General features: G+C 38.8%; 3 protein-coding genes and 1 long non-coding RNA gene across 5 annotated transcripts; 3 read left to right on the top strand and 1 right to left on the bottom strand.

The window, feature by feature from the left end:
• Positions 1-2,800: 2,800 nt before the first annotated feature.
• si:ch211-161h7.8 (thiosulfate:glutathione sulfurtransferase) lies at positions 2,801-6,304 on the bottom strand. Of its 2 annotated transcripts, XM_044035270.1 has the most exons (5): positions 5,756-6,304; positions 5,446-5,552; positions 4,205-4,327; positions 3,906-4,068; positions 2,801-3,466 (listed from the first exon to the last, which is right to left on the bottom strand). In XM_044035270.1, the coding sequence occupies exons 1-5, from the start codon at positions 5,818-5,820 to the stop codon at positions 3,406-3,408; spliced, it is 519 nt and encodes a 172-aa protein (XP_043891205.1). In that variant the 5' UTR covers positions 5,821-6,304; the 3' UTR covers positions 2,801-3,405. The 2 variants fall into 2 exon arrangements, with proteins under 2 accessions (XP_043891205.1, XP_043891196.1); XM_044035261.1 differs by lacking the exon at positions 5,756-6,304 and having other exon boundaries at positions 5,446-5,724.
• Positions 6,305-6,805: 501 nt separating this feature from the next.
• Positions 6,806-25,134, top strand: LOC122775450. The gene is made up of 5 exons (XR_006361107.1): positions 6,806-8,033; positions 8,809-9,016; positions 13,658-13,760; positions 19,061-19,158; positions 25,032-25,134. It is a non-coding gene; the product is annotated as an uncharacterized LOC122775450 (long non-coding RNA).
• LOC122775442 (cystatin-B-like) lies at positions 15,552-17,006 on the top strand. The gene is made up of 3 exons (XM_044035314.1): positions 15,552-15,716; positions 15,824-15,925; positions 16,700-17,006. The coding sequence occupies exons 1-3, from the start codon at positions 15,645-15,647 to the stop codon at positions 16,826-16,828; spliced, it is 303 nt and encodes a 100-aa protein (XP_043891249.1). The 5' UTR covers positions 15,552-15,644; the 3' UTR covers positions 16,829-17,006.
• Positions 21,019-22,954, top strand: LOC122775434 (cystatin-B-like). The gene is made up of 3 exons (XM_044035301.1): positions 21,019-21,251; positions 21,359-21,460; positions 22,639-22,954. The coding sequence occupies exons 1-3, from the start codon at positions 21,078-21,080 to the stop codon at positions 22,765-22,767; spliced, it is 405 nt and encodes a 134-aa protein (XP_043891236.1). The 5' UTR covers positions 21,019-21,077; the 3' UTR covers positions 22,768-22,954.
• Positions 25,135-25,376: the final 242 nt, after the last annotated feature.

The following is a 25,376-nucleotide window of genomic DNA, read 5'->3' as shown; positions in this document are numbered from 1 at the left end:
AAATCCAGGGTCTTGTTGAAACTGACCCTCTGTCTGTGGATATTGATAGTTAGTAGTGTCACCTCGTTGTCTCCTCTCATCATGTGATAATTCCCCACTGCTTATGCTGTTTTCACACGGGATGTGACGCAAATTTGTCGCGCAACACTCGCACAAATCACGTCTGACGTTGAAATGTTTCAACTTTTTTTGACACGATGGCCAATCAGCGTTGAGATTATCCGAATGCTGCCACGTTACTTGCCAGCGGCCAGACACCGCTCGTGGAAATGTATTACTTTTTGTGTGTGGACACTCGGAGCTGTATGACACTTTATGTCTTATGGAAACGTCTGCAGAGAAGAAACCGTGGCATTAATTTAGTGTCCGCCTCCATGCGGTGTGTTGTGAAACCACACAAGGCAACAGTTTCTTCTCTGCAGTTTCCACAACAGAGAGTGCAAACAATGCTTTGGTTAATGGTGAAACGAAATGCCCATTACTTTTTATTTAAAATATGGCGATTTACAACCACTATGTCACTCTTATACATATATCACATAATATATTACCTTTAAAGTGAGAGTAAATGCATGCAAACATGGACCAAACAGGATTTTCTTCTTTTATGAACCACTTCACATTTTTATTGTGGGAAAATTAGATTTTTTTAACGGCACTTAATTGTATTTTCAGACGCATTAATATTTAAGCTGATAGTCAAGCGAGGTCTGTGTGACTCATGTTTCCTGATATTTCCATAATGAACACAAATCAGACTGCAAAACAGCCACATTGTAGATAATATTACAACCCCCTTCATGTGCTACAAAGAAACAGGAGGTTTCTTTGTAGCAGCTTTGAGCTCAGCTGCTTATTCCTCACTACGAACCTGCACTTTAACTAATATAAAAGTGCCCACATGTCCTCGGTGCTTATTGGACATTTGGACTCATCGTTTTCCCCCCTCCACAGTAGCACTCTGAGAGATATTTCCAGTGTTACACAGAGCTGAAGAGAATCCATATTGCAGATGGCACAAATCCATACATTTGAATCTTGACAGGATTGATTGTGCATGTGTGATGTCCATACTGCATGCAGAATTTTGACTTTGGATGACACCAAACATGGTGACAGAATGGCTTCTCCATTCATTCAAAAATAATTCACCGAAATGGGCCGTGTTTCCCTTCCACTCCATTTATGCACACAGTGCAGCGTTCCAGAGAATCAATCTCTGCCTCTCCCTCTGAACTGGAAGCTTCTCTAAAATGCTGAATGTTTTTTTGGGGGGGGTTCTGAAATTACTGTTGCCCATACTTACTTTAGGATGTGAGTTATAACACAGAGTTAAATGTGCAAAAAAACTTGGAACTGAGGGATTTCTAAAGTCCTTATTCACGGTCACCAAGAGGATTGACTATGACATATAAACCCATCATGCACAACCCGTCTCTCACTTCCTCCAGACAGAGATCATAAACACAGCATTGATTCCTTCAGCACACAAACACACACGCACACACACACACACAAATTGGTTTTCATGACTTCAGAGGATATTTTATTGACTTACAACCTGGAGATTTACTCTCACCTTAACCATAACTACTACTGACCTAATCCTAACCCTGACCCTAACTTTAACCTAACTTCTTCACCTTAAAATGTCGATTTGTGTCCACATAATGTGAGTGTGTCAACAGATTTAGGTCCCCACAACATAAGGAATACCACACACACACACACACAAAGGTTTGCTTGGCTGTTCTTATTAGGACTCTGCACTCACTTCCATTCATTTTGACAGCACAATTAAACCCTTATCCACATCTATAAGCCTTTAACCATCACCAGTTAATGTCTAGCCCCAAATTAACCACAAGTCGCGATTTAATCCTGACTTTATTCAGAGCCTCAAAAATAATTGCCTTGTCGTCTCCATGAAGACTACTGGTCCTGAAAATGTCACTAACACACACACACATTTTTGTGCCGCACTCTTAGTGAGGACACTCATAGACATAATGCATCCCCAAGCCCCTTATCCTAAACTTAACCATTACATCTATATGCCTAATCTTGGTATAACCTTCTTAAACCTCAAAAGGCTCTTTAAAGTTGTGAGGACCAGCCAAAATGTCCTCACAAGGTCAGAATGTCAAGGTTTGTGCAGCTATTCTTCTCTGGGCATTGCTACATTACAAACGATTTTGAACAGTGCATTAGTAAGTAAGTTTTACTGTTAAAAAAAGCTCGGAATGGACTATTGGCTCCCAGAAATAATGAATTATCAAATCTGGCCCTTGTTAAAAAAAGTTTGGACACCCCTGTGCTAAAACCAAGTCAAGTCTAAGCTTGAGAAAGTCCTTTAAAGTCGCGAGGACCAGGAAAAGTGTTCTCACAAAAGATATATTTACAATTACACGCGAGCCTCTACTGAACTGTTGATGTTTTTACAAATAGCCGCGTCAGAGGGGGAAATGATGGAAAGGTGGAGGGTGAAGTGGGATCTACTTTCCTTCTGCATGAGGGATGCACAGACCTTGTGCCAATCGAGGTCTTGACAGTCGCTCTCTGAGCTGTTACTCACAGGACCGATAACTGTCTAGACTAATACAATGTGAAGGTCAGGCCTAAGCAGGAATCACTGCAATAATGATAAAGGACAGGTTGGGATGAAAAATGGAAAACACAACGTTTTTTCAAAGTTGTTTGAAACAATGCTGCCATCTAGTGGTCCTGAGATCCTGAGAACTGCTGTTGTCTCACAGACGACACTCAACACTCAAAAACACTGAAAGAAAATGTTGCCGAGTTTAAAAAAAAAGAGAAAGTATTTTATTTATATTATTTGCTTTTCTCCATTTAGACCAGTGAAAAACTGAAACACATCATATATTACAAATTTAGTGCACAGTGTGGAATAAGAAACAGTTCCTGTTCTGCACATTTGAAAATATGATTCATTTGATGATTATGCTTGATGGGCAAAATAAACTTGTATACATGTACTTGTAACTTGTAAAGACCTTTACAATACAAAAACTTTTCTTGTTATTATTCTAACCATTGCAGCTGCATTTGTAAGTTCAATTTTGCCAGAAAATGTGTTGGAAGGAAAAGGAAAATTATGATATAACTGTTTCACATTATTTTCTCATACATTCTGGAATCAATAACCGTACAAAATGATGAAGTTAAAAACTGTGACAAATCAATCAAAGTACATCCCATAAGTAGTATCTACTCATTAAGTAATACAAATTGAATTTTTTAACTTAAATAGTAGCCACCAGTGTAAATTCAACCCATAAATATGGTACAGATAACAGTAACTTAACATTGCTGAAGGAATATATACTGCGTATATGTTCTATTCTGCTGTGATATTAAAGGGGGACAATAAATAAACTGCACAATTCAGAGTGACTTTTCTTCTCGCTCTATCCACTCGATGTACCCTCCTTTATAATGTCTCGCCCTGAGGGGAAAAAAGAACACACAAAAAAAGGAGGAATTAAGTCTTTTTCTCATTTGTTTGGTTTCTTGAATGCTTTCAGTAGCAATTCAAAGCTGCATCCTGATGACACTGCACTGTAGCAACGTGTACATTTTGTCACATACAAAACCTATACAGAATAAGAAATGTATTAATAAGACATCACATAGGATAGTTGCGGCAGCAAACAGTAGTGTTGTAGTACATTTCAGCCTAAAAGCTGTGTTCTAAGGGTTAAATTAAGTAAAGTTAGCTTAACGGAGTTGCGGTGTGTTTGCTTGCTATTGTATTAACCTGTGAATAAGTAGACAACTCTATTTATTAGTTGAATTTAATTCAACTAATTTATCGTTGACTATTTTTATTGTACAAATACACTACTAGTGTGGTCCTCAATCCTACAATCCCTGCTGTTATTTACCTGTTAAATCCCAGCAGGCAGGCAATGTCCAGCGCTTTGGCACTCCTGTTTCCACTTTTGCACTGAAACACAATGTTGGTGTCGCTTTTCCCAGGAGCCTTCACTTCAAACATCTGCTCAAATTCCTCTGGGGACAGCTTTAGAGACCCTTCAAGGTTGTCCACTGATATTGACCGACACACACATAAAGAATATAAATACACATATGTATTATAATGTTGTGTCTTGTGTGTCTTAAAGGTACCAACCAATATGAAACACATCATGGCAATAAAGAACTCTTGAGTGTTATCACTTACATGGGATGTTGACAGCGGTTGGGATGTGTCCATCCTCGAACTCAGCGGGACTCCTCACATCAAACAGCTGAATGTCACCGGTGGCCAACATTGTCTTGAGCTGTGAGTAGGTCACCACTGTATCTGAGGTGGAAACATAATTACATTTTTAAATGATTAAAATTTACCTTTTGTGGGGGACAATTTTAAGCCTATTCCATGTAATAGCGCGTGTTGCCTGCAGGTGAAAGCAGCAGGTGTTTTACACCATCATTTTCCAAACAGTCAAACAAAAGGCCCGACGGGAGTCAACAATATACTATTCTGTCTCTCACAATAACATGAAAAACAAGGGATGCAGAGTCTGCAGTGCTCAATGTGGAAACACGACATCAGTTGGACTTAAGAACTCTAGTATTTTAATATTTTTACCATAGTCAATAGTTTCCCGGCATGTAGGATTTGAGGTTGTAAAAGTCCGTAAAATTGCACCATAGGTCGTGTCAGACATGCAGGAAATAAAAGGGGGTAGTGATACTTGTACAGAAGTCACAAAACAGACCTTCTATTTTTGTTTGAAAAAAACTTTGTAATGTGACATTTCCAGATAGATATTAATATTATTAAGATATTACACTTTGAAAGCCTCTATGTTTCAATTAAGTAAAATCAGCCTAAATGCTCTATATTCCACTGTAGCTGAATTGACCTTTTCTGCAATTTTAAGCCTATTCCATGTAATAACTTGTGCTGCCCACAGATGAAAGCACCCATCATTTTCCATATCAACCAAAAGGCCCAAGAAGAGTCAACTGTCATGTTAATGTGTGACGGCTGAGACAAATTAACATTTGGGGAACTTTCTGGGAACCAAATGAGAACGTTCTATAAAAGTTGTATAAAAGTCACATTGGGGGAGCGTTCTGGGAACCTTTAGAGCACATTCTCTAAACGTTGTATGAAGGCCGTGACAAATTAACATTAGAGGAATATTCTGGGAACCAAAAGAGAACATTCTATAAAAGGTTGTATTACATGTCATTGTATAACAGTCCCGTTAGGGGAACGTTCTGTGAGCCTTTAGAGAACATTCTCTAAACATTGTATGAAGGTTGTGACAGAACATTCTGGGAACCACAAATTGTTAGCTGGATATTCTGCCTCTAACAATAACACGAAAACATTGTAAGTCCTTACAATGTGGAAACACATCAATTAGATGAGATAAGAACTATAATATAATGGTTTTAACATGGTTTTACCATGTTCAAAGGATTCTCGGCATGCAGGACTTGTTGTAAAAGTCCGTAGAATTGCTCCATAGGTCGGTCCAGGCTTGCAGGTAATCCCCGCAGCAACCTGTGAGAAACTACGTGACAGGAGACAGGACAGCATGATGACGATGCTCAGCACAAACTCACATCCTAACTTCTTCTTCTTCAGGGACATTTTCAACTAAACATTACTACGGTTTGAAGTGTAATTCAAGCTGTAATCTACACATTTACACAAAAACACATAATTCATTCACCATTAAACAGATAGTTTGTAATAATAAAGTTGTCAATTTACATGAGGATATAGATGCACAGAGACGTAGCATTAACTGGAGATAACTGCGTCAACGTCGCCGCCATCTTTGGAGAGTCGTTGAGCGCGAGAAGCGTCTGTGGCTCGAGCACCTTTTTTTAAAAAAAAACAAACTATATTCACGGGCACTTGTCCGTCCACTCTCCTCCCGGAGCCGCTGCTGTTGAATGTGTGATGGGTCCACTTCCCGAGCAGGAGCGGAAGACGCTCAAAACGCTATGGCCCATGATACCTTGCGCGGAATACGAGCGTGACTTCCACCACGTTCAGCCGCTGACGCGTTTGCCATGGTAACGGGGGGGGGACGCTTATCACTCAGGGATTGTGAAATGTTACATCAACCTGTCATACCTCATACATGGATGTGACTTGATGATTCACGTCCTTATTACAGCGGATATTCGCGTTGTGAAAGTTGTCAAATTAACACCAAGGCTTGATACAAACGGGATTTTCGCGTTCAAGTAGGTGATTATGACGCGATTGTCGCCATTTAATCAGTGTTTCGGTTGTTTGGAGAAGAGGCTCACGCGGTGAAATCCTGTCCGAGTCAGGGTGGCTCTACCTAATTTCCCTAGGCGAGATTGCTCTCCGGTGCCCCCCCCCGCTCTGACCCTGAGGTCACCCACATGTGATTCAGCAGCACCACAGCAGCGGAGACATTATTGTTTATTCATTTGTTAATATTTATTATTTTCAAGAGAGAACACCCAAATGAGGGCGACTGGGAATAGAAAATCATTTTTATTTTCATTGTTTTTATTTTCATTGTTTTTGCGCCTCGCGGCGCCCCTCCAGCAGATGGCGCTCTAGGCGACCGCCTATATCGCCTATGCCAAGAGCCGGCCCTGCTCCAGGGCTCTGCAACCTTTAGGATGAAAATAGCCTTTCATTGCTGTTCATACCCAAAGAAATTGTGCACAGAATTAGACCTTGTCCTTCCTTTGTTTGTGGCCAATTAATGAAATTAAAAGTAACCATTTTCGTCACCGTCCTGGATTAAACTGCTGTTCTTCATCCTTATATTTATTTAAGATTTCTATTTATTCTTTTAAACTGATTTATGAGTTTTGTTCAAGGGTGAAACTTGCATACATTCTTACACTGTATTTTTAAATTGAATCCCCCTTGTCTCTCTGAAAACTACATCTTTATTTTATTTGGAAGTAAATTATTTTTTGCTTTGAATGTTGAATCAGATCTGAAAATATTGTAAAACTTGTACACCTTTGCTGCATTATAAATGGGTTGAATATTGCTTTTGTATGTTTCCCCACACCTCTACACAGTAACTGAAATATGGTAAAAGTAATGAATAATATAATCTATATGGGGCTTTCTGATTGAGAATATGCCTTGTTTTCCCCAGGATGGCAACACGTCATATATCATTTGATTCACACATAAAACTAATTTACAGAACAGCCTTCTTCCACCTGCGGAACACTACAAAAATTAGAAACATTCTGTCCTTAAAGGACGCTGATAAACTAGTTTATGCTTTGTTACATCTAGACTAGATTACTGTAACTCCATATTATCAGGATGTTCCAACAAGTCAGTTAATTCAAAATGCTGCATGAACTAGAAAGAGGGACCATATCACACCAATGTTAGCTTTGCTACACTGGCTTCACCAAACAGTTTAGAATTAAATTAGAAATCCTCCTCCTCATGCACAAAGCACTTAATGATCAGGCCCCTTCATACTATAATAACTAGTTTTACCTTGTCATCCTAACAGATCACTTCGGTCCCAAAATACAGCCCTACTTGTGGTTCCCAGAGTCCTTCAGTTACCAGGCTCCTCTCCTGTGGAACTAACACCCAGTGACAGTTTGTGGGGCAGACACTCTCTCTGTATTTAAAGTTAGACTTAAAACTTCCTTTTTGATAAAGCTTATAGTTAGAGCTGGCCCAGGGAGGTAGGTATTGTTTTTACGTGCACGTTATTTGTAATTGAATCAATCACTCATGATTGATCCTCTCTTCTATCACTCCAAAGTGTCTCCTCAAAACGTCATGTTTGCATTGGCTCACATTAACACACGTGAGCCCACTTCAAACATTGTGTGTCACATGGTCTCGGTATGAGAAGTGTATAGATCTGAGTGGTTTATTGTCATGTGACATTCCTACGATGATCAAAAGGTCTTCAGATGGATTGTGTCTCGATGCAAATGGATGGATGTTTAAGGGGAAGAAAGAAAGAGGAGCCACTCAGGGAGTTGAACTGCTGAGCAGAACTCCCACACTTCAGGTGTGTTGTAATATTTGTTTATGCTTGCTATTATATTCACGTTTGGACATTGTAATAAACTGACATGTTAACCATTCACTTCTGATTTTACCTTGTTAAGACTTTATTTTTTTAGCAAATGATCTGTTCCCTCAACCAGAGTTGAACAGAAAATAAAACACCAAAGATCTATTTGTGTCTTTCCATTATTTGTGGAAAATGAAATAAAAAGTGACCCACTTTGAAATAAATCATACAATGCCTGATGCATGTAGCTTAAAGTCAAAGTCACTTCTGTTTCTGTCCACACTAAAATACAACAGATCCCTGATATCGCCAAATTAAAAGTAACGGTTTTTGTATGTCTACACTTAAAACAGCAATTTTCATAATAATACATGCTGTTTTTGCAACACTGTTATTCTTATTTATTTATTTATTTATTTTTATTCTTTAAATAAAAAGCAGTTTTCTGTTTTTTCTCCACACTAACCCCAATGGATTTCAAAGATATTGGACAAAAGTCAAAGATACTGTTAGAAAAATAATAATCAAAATAAAAGCAAGTAGAAAGTTTATTTCTCCATACCTTGTTGAATTAGAATATTATGGCATTATGATGTATTTTATGGATAACAAATATGAACGAAAACATGGAGGTAAATTGTGTGGATAGAGCATATAAAAGAAGAGATTGATTGATTGATCAGTGACGTACAATACACCTCTTCACGCAGGTGTTTTCAATCAGCTGATGACCGCAGCTTCCTCCTCCTCTGCTTTCTTGTTCCTCCAGCCCGCGTCGGTTCAGTGCCGTTACTTCGAAGAGAAGCCGCATAAACGAGCCGCAAAACGAAAAAAGACACGGAAAAAGTGACGCTGAATTCGAGAAACTGTACTGAAAACAAAACTACCGCCGCGTGACGTCAGACGCCGGAAACGCAGCAAGAAGATACAAGATGGAGGCTTTGACCTGGTCCAGATTGATGACTCCTCTACCAATGGTGAGTAACCATGGTCAAGTTATCTCAGCTGTGACTGTTTGCTGTTTGCCGTAGCTCATTGTTGTCCATACTTTGTACAAACAAAAAAAAATATTTGAGCCAACAGTGACTGGATTATTATTTAATGTTTGGTCAATTGTGGCTCATTGTTATCTGAATTGGGTGCATTTTGTAAGGTCACATGGATGTTTGACAAATGTTATATTCTCAATCCAAAGTAATTTGTATACTGTTATGAAATACTTTAATCTGGCATTTGTTGGCGTGTTTTTCATATAATTTTTAATCTTAAACTGTTCTCTGTATGCTCTGCTGTCAGCCTACTTGTATCCATCATCAACTAAACTGAAGTTTGACATTAAGGCTGTCTTGTCTCATTCTGCCAAATTTAGTTCCCATTAAAGACTCAAACTGAACCTTTTTTGAGTTCATAAAGCGGTTTTGCGTGTCATGTTGGCAGGCCTCCCTGCTGGGGATTTCTATCTTCCCCTGCAGAGCCACGCTTTACTTGTGTCTTGTAGGGATGCAGGGATAAGACTGGGCTGTTTCATACATAGGATTGCCCTCATTGGTTGCAGGTGTACAATGCGTTTTGGTTGTTTAGAAGGAAGCAAACTTGGCAGAGAGACAACTGTGAATATTTAACTGAAGATTATGCCAAATTTGAGAACTTTATTTTTTATGTTACAAATTGAAATGAAACATCCTGTGGGCTGAATTCCAGAAGTCATGATGTTCAGAAAAAAATCTGATAGAATTTGTTAATGTATAACTTATTGAGACTGAGCAAGTACCCTCTTCTGGCAGGAGTGAGCAGCTACAGGTTTTAAAGATTTTCTTCGTTATTTGATTCTTGGATTCACTTCACGTGTCTGGAGCCTTGTGGTTAACGTTGATCATGTGAACATAAGTGGTCTTTTGCCTTTTGTTTGCGAAGCTGGCAGCTGGTTCAAATGATAGGACTTTATGGGTTGCCCAAAATGATGTATTTGATAGGACGTCATTAGACTACTGACAAAGTGGCCACCTTTAAATGTCTGATCTAATTTACCTAAATGGTTCATCAGTTTACAAGACAAAAATTAAATCTTTGTATGTCCCAACAGAATCAATATTTGAGCAACTTTATTGCTTAATTTGTAAATCAGTCAAGATTTAATGAGCTGGTTCTCCTTCACGCGACAGAACAAGGTAAATTGAGTTGACTCGTTAGATGTGAACGCCTTTTGTCCTTCCCCCTCCTCGTGTGTGTGTGTGTGTGTGTGTGTGTGATGGAATCTGGCCTCAGATCCTGACTGACTGGCATACCATGGCTGTGCAGTTTCAAACATCACACAAGGATTCATCTGATTTTGTGACAGAGCCTATAATGGTATGCATTTCATTTATTTTCCTCCAAAACACAGTGCACTAGTAGACAACGTGTAGAATTTGGTCGAATTGGGTTCAAGCATTGGTGTCTGCTTTGTCAATGGTCTAGTGCCACATCTTGCTAAACACATGAGAAGCTCTGAATTGTGAGGCCTCTAAACAGATGTTACGATGACAGAAATGGGTGTTGTAAGGCTGCAGGGAGAGAAAATTATATCTGAGGACAGGAAAGTGGAATTGATTTCATGAGGGTTTATGCAAAGAAACTTTGTGGTGAGGCTACAGAATCAGAAGGAACATTGTCTGGGCACCTGGGAGATTGGAGCAGTTTAACTGCTTGTATTTCAAACAAACAGTCATAATCAAATACCTTTTTTATCTCAATGTCAATAAAAGCATATCCTAAATGAACATTGAAAACAAATGGTCAATGTGTAACATATTTATGTTGCGGATGCTGACAGTCGTCATGCTGCTGCTCGCAATGTTCCAAAGTCGCTCTTGAAGGGGAATAAAAAATCATTTTTGAAGCTAGGGCAAGTAGATGGAGTCAAACTTCACTTACCTTTGGGTGGCATGAAGGCCAGCGCCTCCTAATTACTTAAACCAAGTTGAGGTCCATACTCAACTGAGGACCAAGGTCACAGGACCTTGTGTCAGACCACCACTCTGGAACTAAGTCCAAATTTAAAATGGATTTAGTTTTCCACTAACGCTCATTGACCAAGAAGTAAGAGTACGTTGAATAGCCACCAGGGGGCAAGCACGTTCTTCTCACTTGATTTTTAGGGACAGTAAACATGTTCCTGAGGAGTTGATGATCCCCCATCGCTCGTTTCAATGTAGTAAATTTTTCTGCTTCAAGTTAAATAGATGATTAAGTAGGATATGGCAGTGGACAACCGTGTTTGACAGAATTTATTTTTGGTGTCTGGTTGGATCCATTCTGTATCAACACCTTTCATATAGTAGAAACCTGATTATAACCGGAGATCTTTTAAATGGAGTCTTTTTGTTGTTCCTCAACAAGTCTACTTGGCAAAATGGACCAGGCTTTTTTTCAGTCCGAGCCCTCAGTTGTGGAACTTCCTGTAGATATCTGACAAGCAAAATCTGTTTCAAATTTAATTAAATTTAATAAGCCTGTTGAGAGAAATAAACGCTCAGACTCTTCCAGATCACCTGAGTGTCTGCCTGTTCATCCTCCTATCTGCATATGTAAGGCTGTTAACCTGGAGCAGCCACAGCTGCAGCCCTGGAGGTAATAAGAACTCCCCTGTGCTTCCCGACCACTGTCCAGAAGCAGAGCAGGACAGTTAAGTCCAATCCAATCCATTTTATTTATATAGCCCTTTTTAAAACACATGGTTGCCAACGTGCTGTACATAGATACAACATTTAATACACCCCCGGAGATTCAGAGCACAAAGTTAAAATACATAATAATAATAATAATAATAATAATAAAGAAAAGCCTAAATTAACACAAAAAGACTAAAAGACACCAGAGAACACAGAATTGTCATGCTGGGTGAAAAGCCAAGGAGTAAGAGTGAGTTTTAAGGTGAGATTTAAAAGTTTCCAGGGTGGTGGCCTGTTTGATTTGGTTGGGTAACTCATTCCAGACTTTGAATCACCTTGTGCTAAAATGTACTATATAAAGTTGCCTTGCCTACATTTTTGATGACTGATGACATGACTCATCACATTTATCATACAATTGATGGTAGATTATTACATGAAGAAATGCAATGTTGGTTATCATTCTATAGGAAATAATCATATGACAGATCTATTGATTGTTAAACAGTTATTATTTATCTAGAATAATTTTAGCAAATCAAGCAATTCAATGGAGACGAGGACCCCTATTACAGTAAGTGAATGCAGGTGACAGCAAATCAATCATTTATCTCCTATCAATCAGAGGCCCTAACCCTTGTTACATCAAAAGAATGATGATCTCTTTAAATTTACTTTTATTATATTTTTTTGCTAATTAGTTTAATTTTGTATTTATTTGTGTCTTATTTTTTATTGTATTTTATTTAGGTGATAATGTTCTTTAATGTACTTATAGATAATATATAATTATTAGTATAAATTATTTCTTGAATACATTTTATTATATATTTTATGTTTTACATATTATTTTATCATTCCATGACAGTTGTGTGTCTCTGTTTCTGTCTATTGGCCATTATTTGATCACAGATGGTGCTAAGCTTCACTTTTAGCCTGCTACAGACCAGGTTTGCCCGGCAGCATAAGTTACCATGGTTACTTGGCTGGCATTCACATTAGCCACCTTGGTGGAACAGGGTTAAGGCTCAGATTGATGGAACGGAAACCTGAGCCATAGTTATGGCTTAGCCATGGTTGAGGCTTAGCCAGAGTCATAGTTTCCATGGTTACTGAGTTGGGGCTAATCTCAGCCTCATTGATGGAACCGAACTCTCACTCATTTTAGCCAGACTTGGCCATTTAAGCTTGGCTTTGCCTTTAGCCTGCTTGATGGAATACCCCCCTGGTCACTTTGGACATGCCTGCCTTAAGTGTACTAGTGGCACCTTTTCTTTTTTTTTCACACTAAGTGTCCTTTTAAATTTCACCCCTACCCTTCCAAATGTCTGCATGACACTGATTACAGTGATAAATACACAAAAGGAAATGCAGTGTTGTTGTGACACTCTCTCACACAGGTTTCCACTGGTTTTCATTCCATGTTTTGGTTCCCAGAGTGTTTGAGTTTCAGACTGTCCAACAACTATGTGAAACTGTTTGAAACAAAAAGTTGGAACACTACCTGATTGCATAACAACATAACAGTCCCTTTATTCACAAATAGAACAAGAGGGACATGCAAAGAATGTACATGTGTAAAATGAATTGGAGCTATCATTTTTACTGACTGTTGAAATCAGAAAGTGTGACTCCTCATTCTTGCCTCTTTCCTCCTACATTCCAGAATGTTGCCTTGTTTAATGTCTCAGGGTGTGACTGCCTCACACACAGAGACTACGTCTGTCTGTCTGTCTGCACTGTAATTAATTTCTTGGCCTCTTTCAGCAATAGAAAAGTGTCAACATGTTTGACTCAACGCCAGTTGAGTTATTGCCTGCAAATGGTGACATTCAGGGAGTAAAAAATAAATAAATAAAATGAACACTGTTACATTTGCACTTTAACTCCAAAAAATGTTTATAATAAATGGAGCTTGTTTTGGTTTTTTGTAACTCTTTTCCCCCGTGTTATTCAATGGTGGCTTAGGTGAAGAGCATCGTCGGGAGTCGAGCAAGGGAGGAAGGTTGAGGTGCTCCAAGCTAAGATCTACAGATCACTGGTTATGCTGCGGACTGTCTACTTCATTAAGGTAAATATTGTTTAGAGGGCAGGGAGGTCTTGAAATGTGGGGAGCAAAACAAAGTTAAATGCAGTTCAACTAATGGTTTACCAGGTCAACACACGTACTTGCTTTGTGTTCATGTAGGAGACGAAGATGAATATGTTTACCTACGTATTATTGAGGACTTGCAGTATCGACGAGTGACGACGCTGCATGAAATAAGACAAGACACTCGGTGATGTGATTGAGCTTCTTCCATACAGACCACAATCCTTTCAATCATGTCGCATTGTCCAGCACAAACAATGAAATGATGAAATTTGAACACTTGTTGTGAATTTATAAATGGTCATTGAATTATTCAGATATGTCGCTTTTTTTGTCTGTAGTGGTTTCTGAGCTGTAAAATGGATGCAGGCCAGAATCTCTTTTGCCTCGAGGCTGGTACAAGGCCAGTTTCAAGCAATGGCATCATCTGAAACTAGTTAATGTTAATTTGATATGATGATGTAACAAAAAGCAGACTGGTTCTTAAAAGGTTGAACCGACTCTGAAACAGCACCAGTTTCACTTTTGGTGGAAAATTAGTAAAGTTGCAGTTTTTTTATAATTATAATTCTGAAGTGGGATTGATCACAGATTCACTGATGGCAGAGAAGCTATTTGGGGCCGTTCACCATCCCTCCCCACCCTCATCACCTGTACACCCAAAGCCCCAACAATGCGGCTTCTCATTTCACTCAAGCACGCTTCAATAGTGAAAGGCTCATTACTGCCACTGGACAAGGCTCATGTTGGACAGTGTAAGATGACAGGTGAAACCTTCTTTTCTCAGTCGGAAGGCTGACCCTAACCCCCGTTTAGGGGATTTTGGTGTAGCACTTATTAGTTATTAGTGTGGTTTTAGGGTTTTCATGGATGTCAAAATAAACATTGGGACCAGCTCTAAGGGGCCCACTTGTTGTTTATGTTTTTTGGACCCCTAGAAGTGCTGCTGCACAATACTACTACTAAAAGGGGGTTTGGGGATGTTGCCTTTTGGCTGTGAGGACGTTACCTGAAGGTTGCCCCTAGGTTCTCCTGTGGTTGATATGGAAAGTTCTCGTACTTACTGAAGAGTGGTTCCCTGCAGAGGAGAGGGACGACCATGCAGTGCAACCACAAATTTGCAATTCTTTGTGTTTTTTTTTTAATTAATTTTTTTTTTTTTTTAAATGAAAATCATTCAAAATGACATTGACGGACTCAGGCAAAAAATTATTTCCTTTTTGGAAAAGTTCTGTGGAACTAAAATAAATAAAAATAACGTGTCTGCACCTGTTGATCTTCAAAGATATCAAAATACATGTCATTGACTTTGTTGCATATAGTTCAGGTAGTTTTGACAATAATAATAAAATAATAATAAAACAATCGTCTGAGGGGAGCTCACAGCTCTGGGTATTTGATATAAATAACACAATTATGGCCGGATTGATCTTAACTAACCTAGAAAGCTGGACTTTATGAACTGAAATCCCATATTTGATATAATCCATCCATGAAACATGGATGCCATGAAACTGACTCATAAAAATAAACGACTGCCACGCCTCGGACTATCACATATTCTCTGTGAGAGGGCACTGAAAAGGAAACTCTTAATTATTTTTTGACACCGTTTTTTGTGATTTTCATAGAAGCCCTTATTGTTAATTAACTGCTCATGTTTTTTCTTTTTTTTTGTAATTTATTTTTTTATAGTGTGTTAACGAGGTTGGCTAATAACGCCGTTGTTGTCGTCCCTCCCCCTCTCCTTTAACGCTGATGGTACGTTCCACAACATCACATGATTCCCAGACGGAACTTAAACGCCTCACAATCTTCATTTTGATCTGTTAATTCGTGGAGTTTTTAAGCACAAAAACCGTCATGATGAAGTGTGGAGGAATTTCCGACATCGCGAAGGACGCCGACGAGGACATTCAGAAGCTCTGTGACAGCGTAAGTAGGAACAGATAAACACATTTACACTCGGACTTTATTGTTTCTGTTGAAACTATCACTTGTGTTATGCATTGTCATACTGATGTCTCGTCACGATCACTCAGGTGAAAAGCGACGTAGAGGCCAAAGTGGGAAAGAACTTGGATGTCTACGCAGCTAAGAGCTATACGTCGCAGATTGTGGCCGGAACCAACTACTTCATAAAGGTAAATATTATTTACCGACTATAGAGACATCGTGGAAGATTGTATATTTTAATTTTGCACCCTCTAATCTGAAAATAAAGAACTGGATGCCCCTTAACCTTTTTGATTTTGCTGGTATTTGAATTAAACGAATAACATCTTAGTTCTGGTTCTTCAAACATCACCCCTACATTACGTGTGGTACTGCCCACATCTGAATCATAATCATTCTCCCATACTTCAGAGTTTTGCTCCTGATCCAACGCCAAGTTAGCATCGATACTAGTCGTGCTGATACCAATACTGACACTGATACTTTTTCTTAAAATCAGCTTGTGCACTGTCAAAGCAGTGTCATGATTCATGAGGTAAATTAAATGTTCTGAATATCGAACATGCCCAGGACAAAGTTTGAGCAAGTTTTTACGGTCAAACCTTCCCCCCCCATCTTCCACTTACCCACCTTGTTCAAAATGCATCTGCTGGGCTTCAGTTAAGTGTCTAAAATCTGTTTTCTCTATGGCATCTTCAGTCTCTTCAGTCAAGCTCGGTACCAATACAGAGAGTGCAGATGGTGCAGTCAGCTCTGACTAAATCAGTACCATATACATCACTTTTCAAAAACACTAAACTATCACCATCAAGTTTTCTTTTATTCATTAATTGTCTACCACTTCAGCCTCCATGTGACGGTCGCTATCATCCCAACTCATTTTAAAAACAAAAGTCAAAACTAAAACTGATGAAAAATCCGAAACTATTCTAACCTTGCTGCTTACTTTTGTTCCCTTGCAGGTCCATGTGGGAGGAGACGAGCATCTTCACCTCCGTGTTTACCGGAAACTACCATGTGATGGAGGAGAGGCTGAGCTGCATAGTCTGCAGCAAAACAAGAGCCATGCTGATCCTATTCAATACTTCTAAAGGGATAAGAATTCAAAGAGTCCTATGAGAGGTCACAGGCAGTTTTTTCCATCGTAATCACTCAAGATTTCATTATCTTAGCTCTCTATATTGAACTGTTGTACATCATGAAATTTTGATCATAGGATGTCAAAGTGGAACCTTTTTTACTGAGAGATTTAATAAATTACTGAATTAATCACATGTGTTGTGTGGTTTGTTAGTTTATCAGTTGAAAGTCCCCTGCAGATGTCTGACTCATGTTGTCACTTCACCCACGGAGTAGGAGTGAAGTAATGTTTTTAGTGGCTCTGTTTGTCTGTCTGTTTGTGCTTCCACACTTGCACTTGCCAATATGACCAACAGAGGCTTGTTACATGCCGTCTCTGATTGCCTTGTTTTTTGTGGATTTGCTTAATAATTTTGGGTGTTATTTCATTTTTATTTCAACTTTATTTATTTGAATGTACCCCAAAATGCACATCACATAATTCTATTACATCAGGATCAGAATACTTGTTGTCGCACAGTTGCTCTATGCAGACTTTGAATTCCTTTATAGTAATGAATGACACCCATTTCACTGACAGTTACTGTATGTTTGTATTGGAGCCGTGACAGATTCTTATGACCTGAGTAAGGAAAAGAATAACCTTAACACATGTAACATACACCATGTAGTTGTAGATAAAGATTAATGTTGTGTTATTACCTTTTTTTTTCTTAAGTGCATGTTTTTAATCATCTTAACATTATTTACATGTAATGTTTGGTTAAAGTAGTCTGAAGAACCTTTATCTTTCATGTAAACATATCTGACCCCTAAATATTGATGTGGCTGACTCAACTGTCTGAAGCATGTAATTAAAAAAAAAAAACAAAAACCTTTAAATCCTAATCAGGCCAAGACAAATCCTGCAAGCCATGCAGATAAAAATGAAGCTGTACTATTAACCTAACACCCTCACTGTGACTCATAGACACGACAGTAAATCAGACTGCAGGAATGGCTGACCACACGTGCCTCATCAGTCACATCCTCGTCTCATCTTGTGACCAGTGTTCCTCTTTGTTTGAGCTGTGTGATGTTAAATAACCTCACAGATGTCTATTTGTTTTTTTGTCTCTCTCTGATGTTCTTGTTGCTTACCTTGTGTTTGCATTATGTTTCTCAGTATGTGATTGGGTTTCAATTACCAAAAGTTAAGCAACTCTATTGGCCTCATGTCTTAAGTCCAATTTGAATTTGAAACACAAACCATTTTGAGTGCCACTTTATTAGGCACACATGACAACCAGAGGCAGAAGTGGCTCTAGGTTAGGTCTGGGTTCAACTGAGTCATTATTGTAGTGACTGTGGTGAGTCACTGTTTCCTTTTCTCTGATTTTTGAAGCAGCCTCTGACCTTTGGCATTGTCACCCACCCAGAGAACTAACACTAATTAAAGCCAAGTGATGGTTGTGTGTGTGTGTGTGTGAAAGTTTCTGAAATACTCAGAGCAGCCTGTGTCGCAACAACAATCACACCATGTTTAAAGTTAAATCCCCTTTGTTCGGTTTAAACTTCAGCAGGTCGTCTTGACCATGTATCTGTCTATGCCTAAATGCTGATTAGATAAGTTATGTTTCCAAGCTGGCAGAAGTTCTTGGTCTATTTGTCTGTGCCAGTTTGTCTTTCATCTTTGTGTCAGTGTTCCAGCCTGTTAAAATCTAAAGTATTACCAAAAGCACACTATTAAATGATGTATTTAATGTGATTAAAATTGTACATTAAATGCTGAGGCTATGGCATAAAGTAAGGACTTTATCATTGGGTACAGAAAGTAGACAGCTTCGTAGGGAAAAAAAGACGTTTTCCATATCAAATTCAATTTATGTAGAGAAGTATGTTTGTATTTTGAGAGTGAGAGTGTGATGAATAATTTTACAGTACGATGACATTGAAATGGCATGTATAATGTCAATGACGTATAAATCCACGACAGGAGAATTTTATTTTTGAAGTTTCTTGCGTGCACCTGACGGTGGAGGTCTGCAGGCCAAACATTTGTCTGGCCTGGTTTGAAGTCAAGTTTTGTGTGTAACAGTTCTGCACCTGAGACAACACATGTGAATGTAGTATCCTGTCTTGCATAAATTCTCTTTCCAAAACTCCAAGAACAGTAAAATTACACATTAAATATGTATGTGTGTTATTTAACATACTGTTTTTATTTAATAATTTAACTTTTCGTGTATTTTGTTTGTTTGCAGGTACATGTGGGCGGAGTCTTCAGAGGGCTGCTCTGCCCTGAAAATGAGGCTGAGCTGCACAATGTAGTGACGGGAATGAAAGACGACGACCCAATAAGGTATTTTCTGATGTGATCACACACACGCAACCTCTTTCAAAATGCTTCCTTAACCTGAAACTTTCTAGGTAAAATGGTAATCTGTAAAGTTATTGCAGTATGTAATTTTATTTGAAAACTGATTATTCAAATGACACTGACTCCAGCTTCCCTGATCCTTTAAACTAAATAGTTGCAGTCCCATATCCTTGTCATTTTTGAATTTCAATTGAATTATTCAGATATGATGTCGCTTTTCTTTTGTTTGTAGTGTTTCTGATGTGTAAAATGACTGCAGGCCAAGCCTGTTGAATCTCTTTTGCCTCGAGGCTGGCACAAGGCTGGTTTTGTGCGACGGCCTCATCTGAAACTAGTTCTCCGTTTATTGACTGGCAAAGAGAAAAAACGGTTTCACTCTGGCACTAACTCTTGGCTGGTTTAGAAGGAAGAACTCGAGTGTAGTGTTTATTGTTTGCAGCACATGTAGACTGATGCATGTATGATTATGTAACAAAAAGCAAACTGGTTCTTAAAAGTTTGAACCAACTCTGAACCAACATCAATTTCACTTTTGGTGGAAAATTAGTAAAGTTGCAGTTTTTTGAAAACCATTTTTTCCTGTTATAATTCTAAAGTGGACCCTGAGATTTTTAGGTATCCTAAAAATAAAACTTAAAAATAAGGGGAAAACAAATTTTTTTAGTTGTTCACTCTGCTGTGGACAATCTCCTTCATGTTTTCTTGGGGGACATTTAATGTGGACACAAGAGAAAGCTGTAAAGCAACATGAGTTTTCCTACTGAGACTGTAAGCAGAGGTGATCCTAGACTCTGGGGGGCCCCAGGCAAAGAAGCTATTTGGGGCCCTTCACCATCCCTCCCCACCCTCATCACCTGTAACCCACTCCAGCAGACTTCAAGAGTGAAAGGCTCATTACTGCCACTCACAGGTGAGTGTTGGACGTGGCTCATGTTGGACAGTGTGAGTTGAGAGGTGAGACCTTTTCTCAGTCAGAAGGGGCCCCACTAAGGGGGCTTTGGTGTAGCACTTGTGAGCTGCATGTTAGTGTGGTTTTAGGGGTTTCATGGATGTCATTGCATAATAAACCATTAGGACCCTTTGGTTGGGGGACGTTCCCTGAAGGTTCCCCTGTGGTTGACATGGAAAGTTTTCCTAACATGAGTTTTTTGTTGCACATTTGGCGTTCTGAGAATGTTACTGTGTTTAGAGAATGTTCTCTCGTGATACCAACAGTCTTCTTAAATGTAGCACAATCTTCTGTGGCCAGTGAAGGTTTTGTTGTCGAGTGACTTCTGTGTGCTGTCGCAGCTTTGGGCCAGTAGGAGGCATTATGATACTGTGAATACAGTTAGTGAAGAGTTGTTGCCTGCAGAGGAGAGGGACGAGCATGCAATGCAACCACACATTTAAAATAAATGAATAAATGTGTTTTTTATTGAAATCATTCAAAATGACATTGAGGGACATTGAAGGTAAAGAATTGAAGGTTTCCTCTTCGGGTGCCATTTCACAGAGAAGATATTATAGTCCGAGGCGTGGTTGTGCCAGGACGTGACACAGCAGAAGTGCCAACATATTTTTATGAGTCAGTTCAATGGAGGTATTATATAAAAATATGGGATGGACCCATGTCTAGTTCTGTGGAACTAAGACAAACATAAACAAACTGTCTGCACCTGTTTATTGATAGTAGAAGATGTGATAGTATGAGGTGTGGCGTCTCGGACTATCATATCTTCTCTGTGAGAGGGGACCGAAAAGGAAACTCTAAATTATTTTTTGCCACCGTCCCCCAAATGTCATTTTTGAATGATTTTCATATAAGCAAATATTGTTAATTCATTTATTTTAAAAGTGTGTTAACGAGGTTGGCTAATAACAACGTTGTTGTCGTTCCTCCCCCCTCTCCTTGAACGCTGATGGTACGTTCCACAAAAGCATATAATTCCCAGACTGAAGCAAACGCCTCACAATCAAAATTTCATCTGCTAATTCGTGGAGATTTTACCACAAACACCGTCAGAATGAGTTGTGGAGGTCTTTCCGAGCCCGCGAGGGAAGCTGATGAGGAAATTCAGAAGCTCTGTGACAGCGTAAGTAGGAACAAATAAACACATTTACACTCTGACTTTATTGTTTCTGTTGAAACTATCACTTGTGTGATGCATTGTCATACTGATGTCTCGTCACAATCACTCAGGTGAAAATCCAAGTTGAGGCCAAAGTGGGAAGGAACTTAGATGTCTACATAGCTAAGCTCTACAAGACGCAGGTTGTGGCCGGAACCAACTACTTCATTAAGGTAACTATTATTATCTGCCGATGATAGAGGCATCATGAAAGATTGTATATTTTAATTTTGGCCCGTCTTATCTGAAAATAAAGAGCTGGATACCCCGTAATCTTCTCAAATTAAATGAGTAACAGTTTGGTTCTGGGTCTTCAAACATTACCCCTACATTAAGTTTGGTACTGCCCACATCTGAATCATAATCATTCTGCCATACTTCAGAATTGTGCTCCTGATCCGACACCAAGTAAGTGCCAATACTTCAATACTATCAGCACGACTGATACCAACACTGTCACTTTTTGCTCTTAAAATCAGTTTGTGCACTGTCAAAGCAGAGTAAATTAAATATTCTGAATATCACTTTAGTATATTTTACATTCCCACTTAACCAACATGCCCAGGATGAAGTTTGAGCAAGTTTTTATGGCCACCCCACACACACACACACACACACTTTCATTTACCCACCTTATTCAATATGCATCTGCTCGGCTTTTCAACTTTTCAATCAACAATGTTTTAGTTTTGCCTCGCTGGTTACCTCTTCAGGTTTTTTGTGGCCTTGCTCCCATCTACTCTTTTACTCTGCTGTTTTACTCTTTTTGCTTTGTAAGCTGCTCAACTCTCTTGCACTGAAAGTCCATAGAGCAAAATCAGCAATAATCCATCATGGCACACATGAGTTGTTGATCGACTGCAGCCAATTCTTTCTTTAAGTGACACAAATTGAGGCAGCAGTAGACCCCACAGTATGGTTGTTGTGTACTGGTGAGCTAAAAATGCAGATTTTTCCTTCTCCTGCAGAGAAAACAAACATTTCCAGTTATCTTACAGCAAGATCAAGCAGCAAACATATTCTTAATGTGTTGTAGACTTACGTAGGCATAGATTTTATTTGATGAGCCTTCAGTAAAGTGTCTAAAATCTGTTTTCTCTATGGCATCTTCAGTCTCCTCAGTCAAGCAAGATGGTGCAGTCAGCTCTGACTAAAAATCAGTACCATATACATCACTTTACAAAAACACTAAACTATCACCATCAAGTTTTCTTTTATTCATTCATTGTCTACCACTTCAGCCTCCACGTGAAGGCCGCTATCATCCCAACTCATTTTAAAAACAAAAGTCAAAACTAATGAAAAATCCAAAACTATTCTAACCTTGCTGCCTACTTTTGTTCCCTTGTAGGTCTATGTGGGAGGAGACGAGTATTTTCACCTCCGTATTAACCAGAAACTGCCATGTGACAGAGGAGAGGCTGAGCTGCATAGTCTGCAGCAACACAAGACCCTTGATGATCCTATTGTATACTTCTAAAGGGATAAGAATTCAAAGAGTCATATGAGAGCTCACAGGCAGTTTTTTTCCCATCATAATCACTCAAGATTACATTATCTTAGCTCTCTATATTGAACCGTGTTGTACATCATGAAATTTTGATCACAGGATGTCAAAGTGGAACATTTTGTAATGAGAGATTTAATAAATGACTGCATTAATCATTGTTATTGTTCAAGTCCCCTGCAGATGTCTCCCTCATGTTGTTTTTTTATGGAATTGCTTTGACTTTTATTTGCATGTACCCCAAAAAACACATGATATCATAATCATATATCAGGATCAGAATACTTTATTAATCCTGGAGGACATTTTGTGTTCACACAGTTGCTCTATGCCAGATTTAAGAGATATACGGCAATTTCAAAAAGTAAAGTACCAACTCACTGATGCTAGGCTACAAAGTGCTTCATGGTCATGGTCTGCTCCCACCTGACTACTCTGTGGTCTGGCGGTGCCAACACCAGTGGCGGCTGGTGACATAGCTCAGTGGTGATGTGCAGTTACTGCATATCACCACTAGGACACGCCAAAACACCATTCTCATGCCTTATACCATTATTTTAAAAGATTAAAACTTTTGGATTTTGCCCATCTCTCCTTGTGCAAGCTTCTCTATCACTAAATGCTTAAATGTAAATATACAGTATGAGAATCTGTATTTTTGAAATTGATAGCGATTCAAAGTTTGTCAATTTCTGGTTATATACACACCTGTGGTGTACAATGATTACACCCACAATGTAAACTGAATTCCTTTATACTTAACACACAATAAACTCTTTTTATGGACAACATGCACATCTCTGAATCACCCACTTCACCATTTATATTGGACCCATGACAAATTCTCATGACGTGAGTAAGAAAAAGAAAAAGTACAAACCTTACACATCTAACATACACGTAGTTGTAGTTGTATATAAAGATTAATGTCACATTATCAATGTATTAGTGCATGTTTTTAATCAGCTAAACATAATTTACATATAATGTTTGGCTTGAAAAAGTATGAAGGAATTTTATCTTTTTCATGTAAACATACCTGACCCCCACATATTGACATTGGCTGACTCGATGAATGATGAAGCTGTACTATTAACCCTCGTCTCATCTTGTGACCAGTGTTCCTCTTTGTTTGAGCTGTGTGATGTTGTTAAATAACCTCACAGATGTCTATTTGTTTTTTTGTCTCTCTCTGATGTTCTTGTTGCTTACCTTGTGTTTGCATTATGTTTCTCAGTATGTGATTGGGTTTCAATTACCAAAAGTAAAGCAACTCATGTCTTAAGTCCAGTTTGAATTTGAAACACAAACCATTTTATGCCACTTTATTAGGCACACATGACAACCAGAGGCAGAAGTGGCTCTCGGTTAGGTCTGGGTTCAACTGAGTCATTATTGTAGTGACTGTGGTGAGTCACTGTTTTCTTTTCTCTGATTTTTGAAGTAGCCTCTGACCTCTGGCATTGTCACCCACCCAGAGAACTAACACTAATTAAAGCCAAGTGATGGTTGTGTGTGTGAAAGTTTCTGAAATACTCAGAGCAGCCTGTGTGGCAACAACAATCACGCCGTGTTTAAAGTTAAATCCACTTGGCTCAGTTTAGACTTCAGCAGGTCGTCTTGACCATGTCTCTGTCTATGCCTAAATGCTGATTAGACAGTTATGTTTCCAAGCTGGCAGAAGTTCTAGGTCTATTTGTCTGTGCCAGTTTGTCTTTCGTCTTTGTGTCAGTGTTTGTTCCAGCCTGTTAAAATCTAAAGTATTACCAAAAGCACACTATTAAATGTTGTATTGATGAAAATTGTACATTAAATGCTGAGGCTATGACATAAAGTAAGGCCTAGTTTCTTTGTATTTTGAGAGAGAGAGTGAGTAATTATTTTTTGACAGTGTACATATGATGACTTATTGAAATTGACATATGAATCCACAACAGAAGAATTCTTTCACGATTTTATTTTGAAGTTTCTTGCATGTACCTGACAGTGGAGGTCTGCAGACCAAAAATGTGTTGTCTGGCTGGGTTTGAAGTTTTGTATTTGGCTCCCTCCTGTGTAGGAAAGAGGAATGACATTCATGGCCTCTGCTTTACCGTGCGCAACAGTTCTGCTCCTTAGACAACACATTTTCCTGTCGGTGTAAATTCTCATTTGTTGTCATAGTTACAATGTGTGTTATATAATGTAATGTTTTGTAATTTAATAATTGAATTTTCTTGTATTTTGTTTGATTGCAGGTACACGTGAGAGGAGACGATTTACCTTCTCGAGCAAGACTTCAGAGGGCTGCTCTCCCCTGAAATCGTGGTTGAGCTGCACAATATAGTGACGGCAACGAAAGACGACAACCCAATAAGGTATTTTCTGATGTGATCACACACACACCCTATCACTCAGTGTGTGCACAGGCTGCAGTCTTTCAAAAAGCTTCCTTAACCTGAAACTTTCTAGGTAAAATGGTACTCAATCATATTGCAGTATGCCATTTTATTCCCTTTTTTGGATTGGAAAGGGAAAAATGTCAAAGTGAAAATAAAATGCACTTGCACTGTGAAAAGCATCCTATATAGTATTATAGTCAC

This window comes from Solea senegalensis, linkage group LG1, assembly GCF_019176455.1.
Source record: "Solea senegalensis isolate Sse05_10M linkage group LG1, IFAPA_SoseM_1, whole genome shotgun sequence".
Lineage (NCBI taxonomy): Eukaryota > Metazoa > Chordata > Actinopteri > Pleuronectiformes > Soleidae > Solea > Solea senegalensis.
Note: the sequence above shows the minus strand (reverse complement) of the source record. Positions and strands in the feature narration are given on the sequence as shown.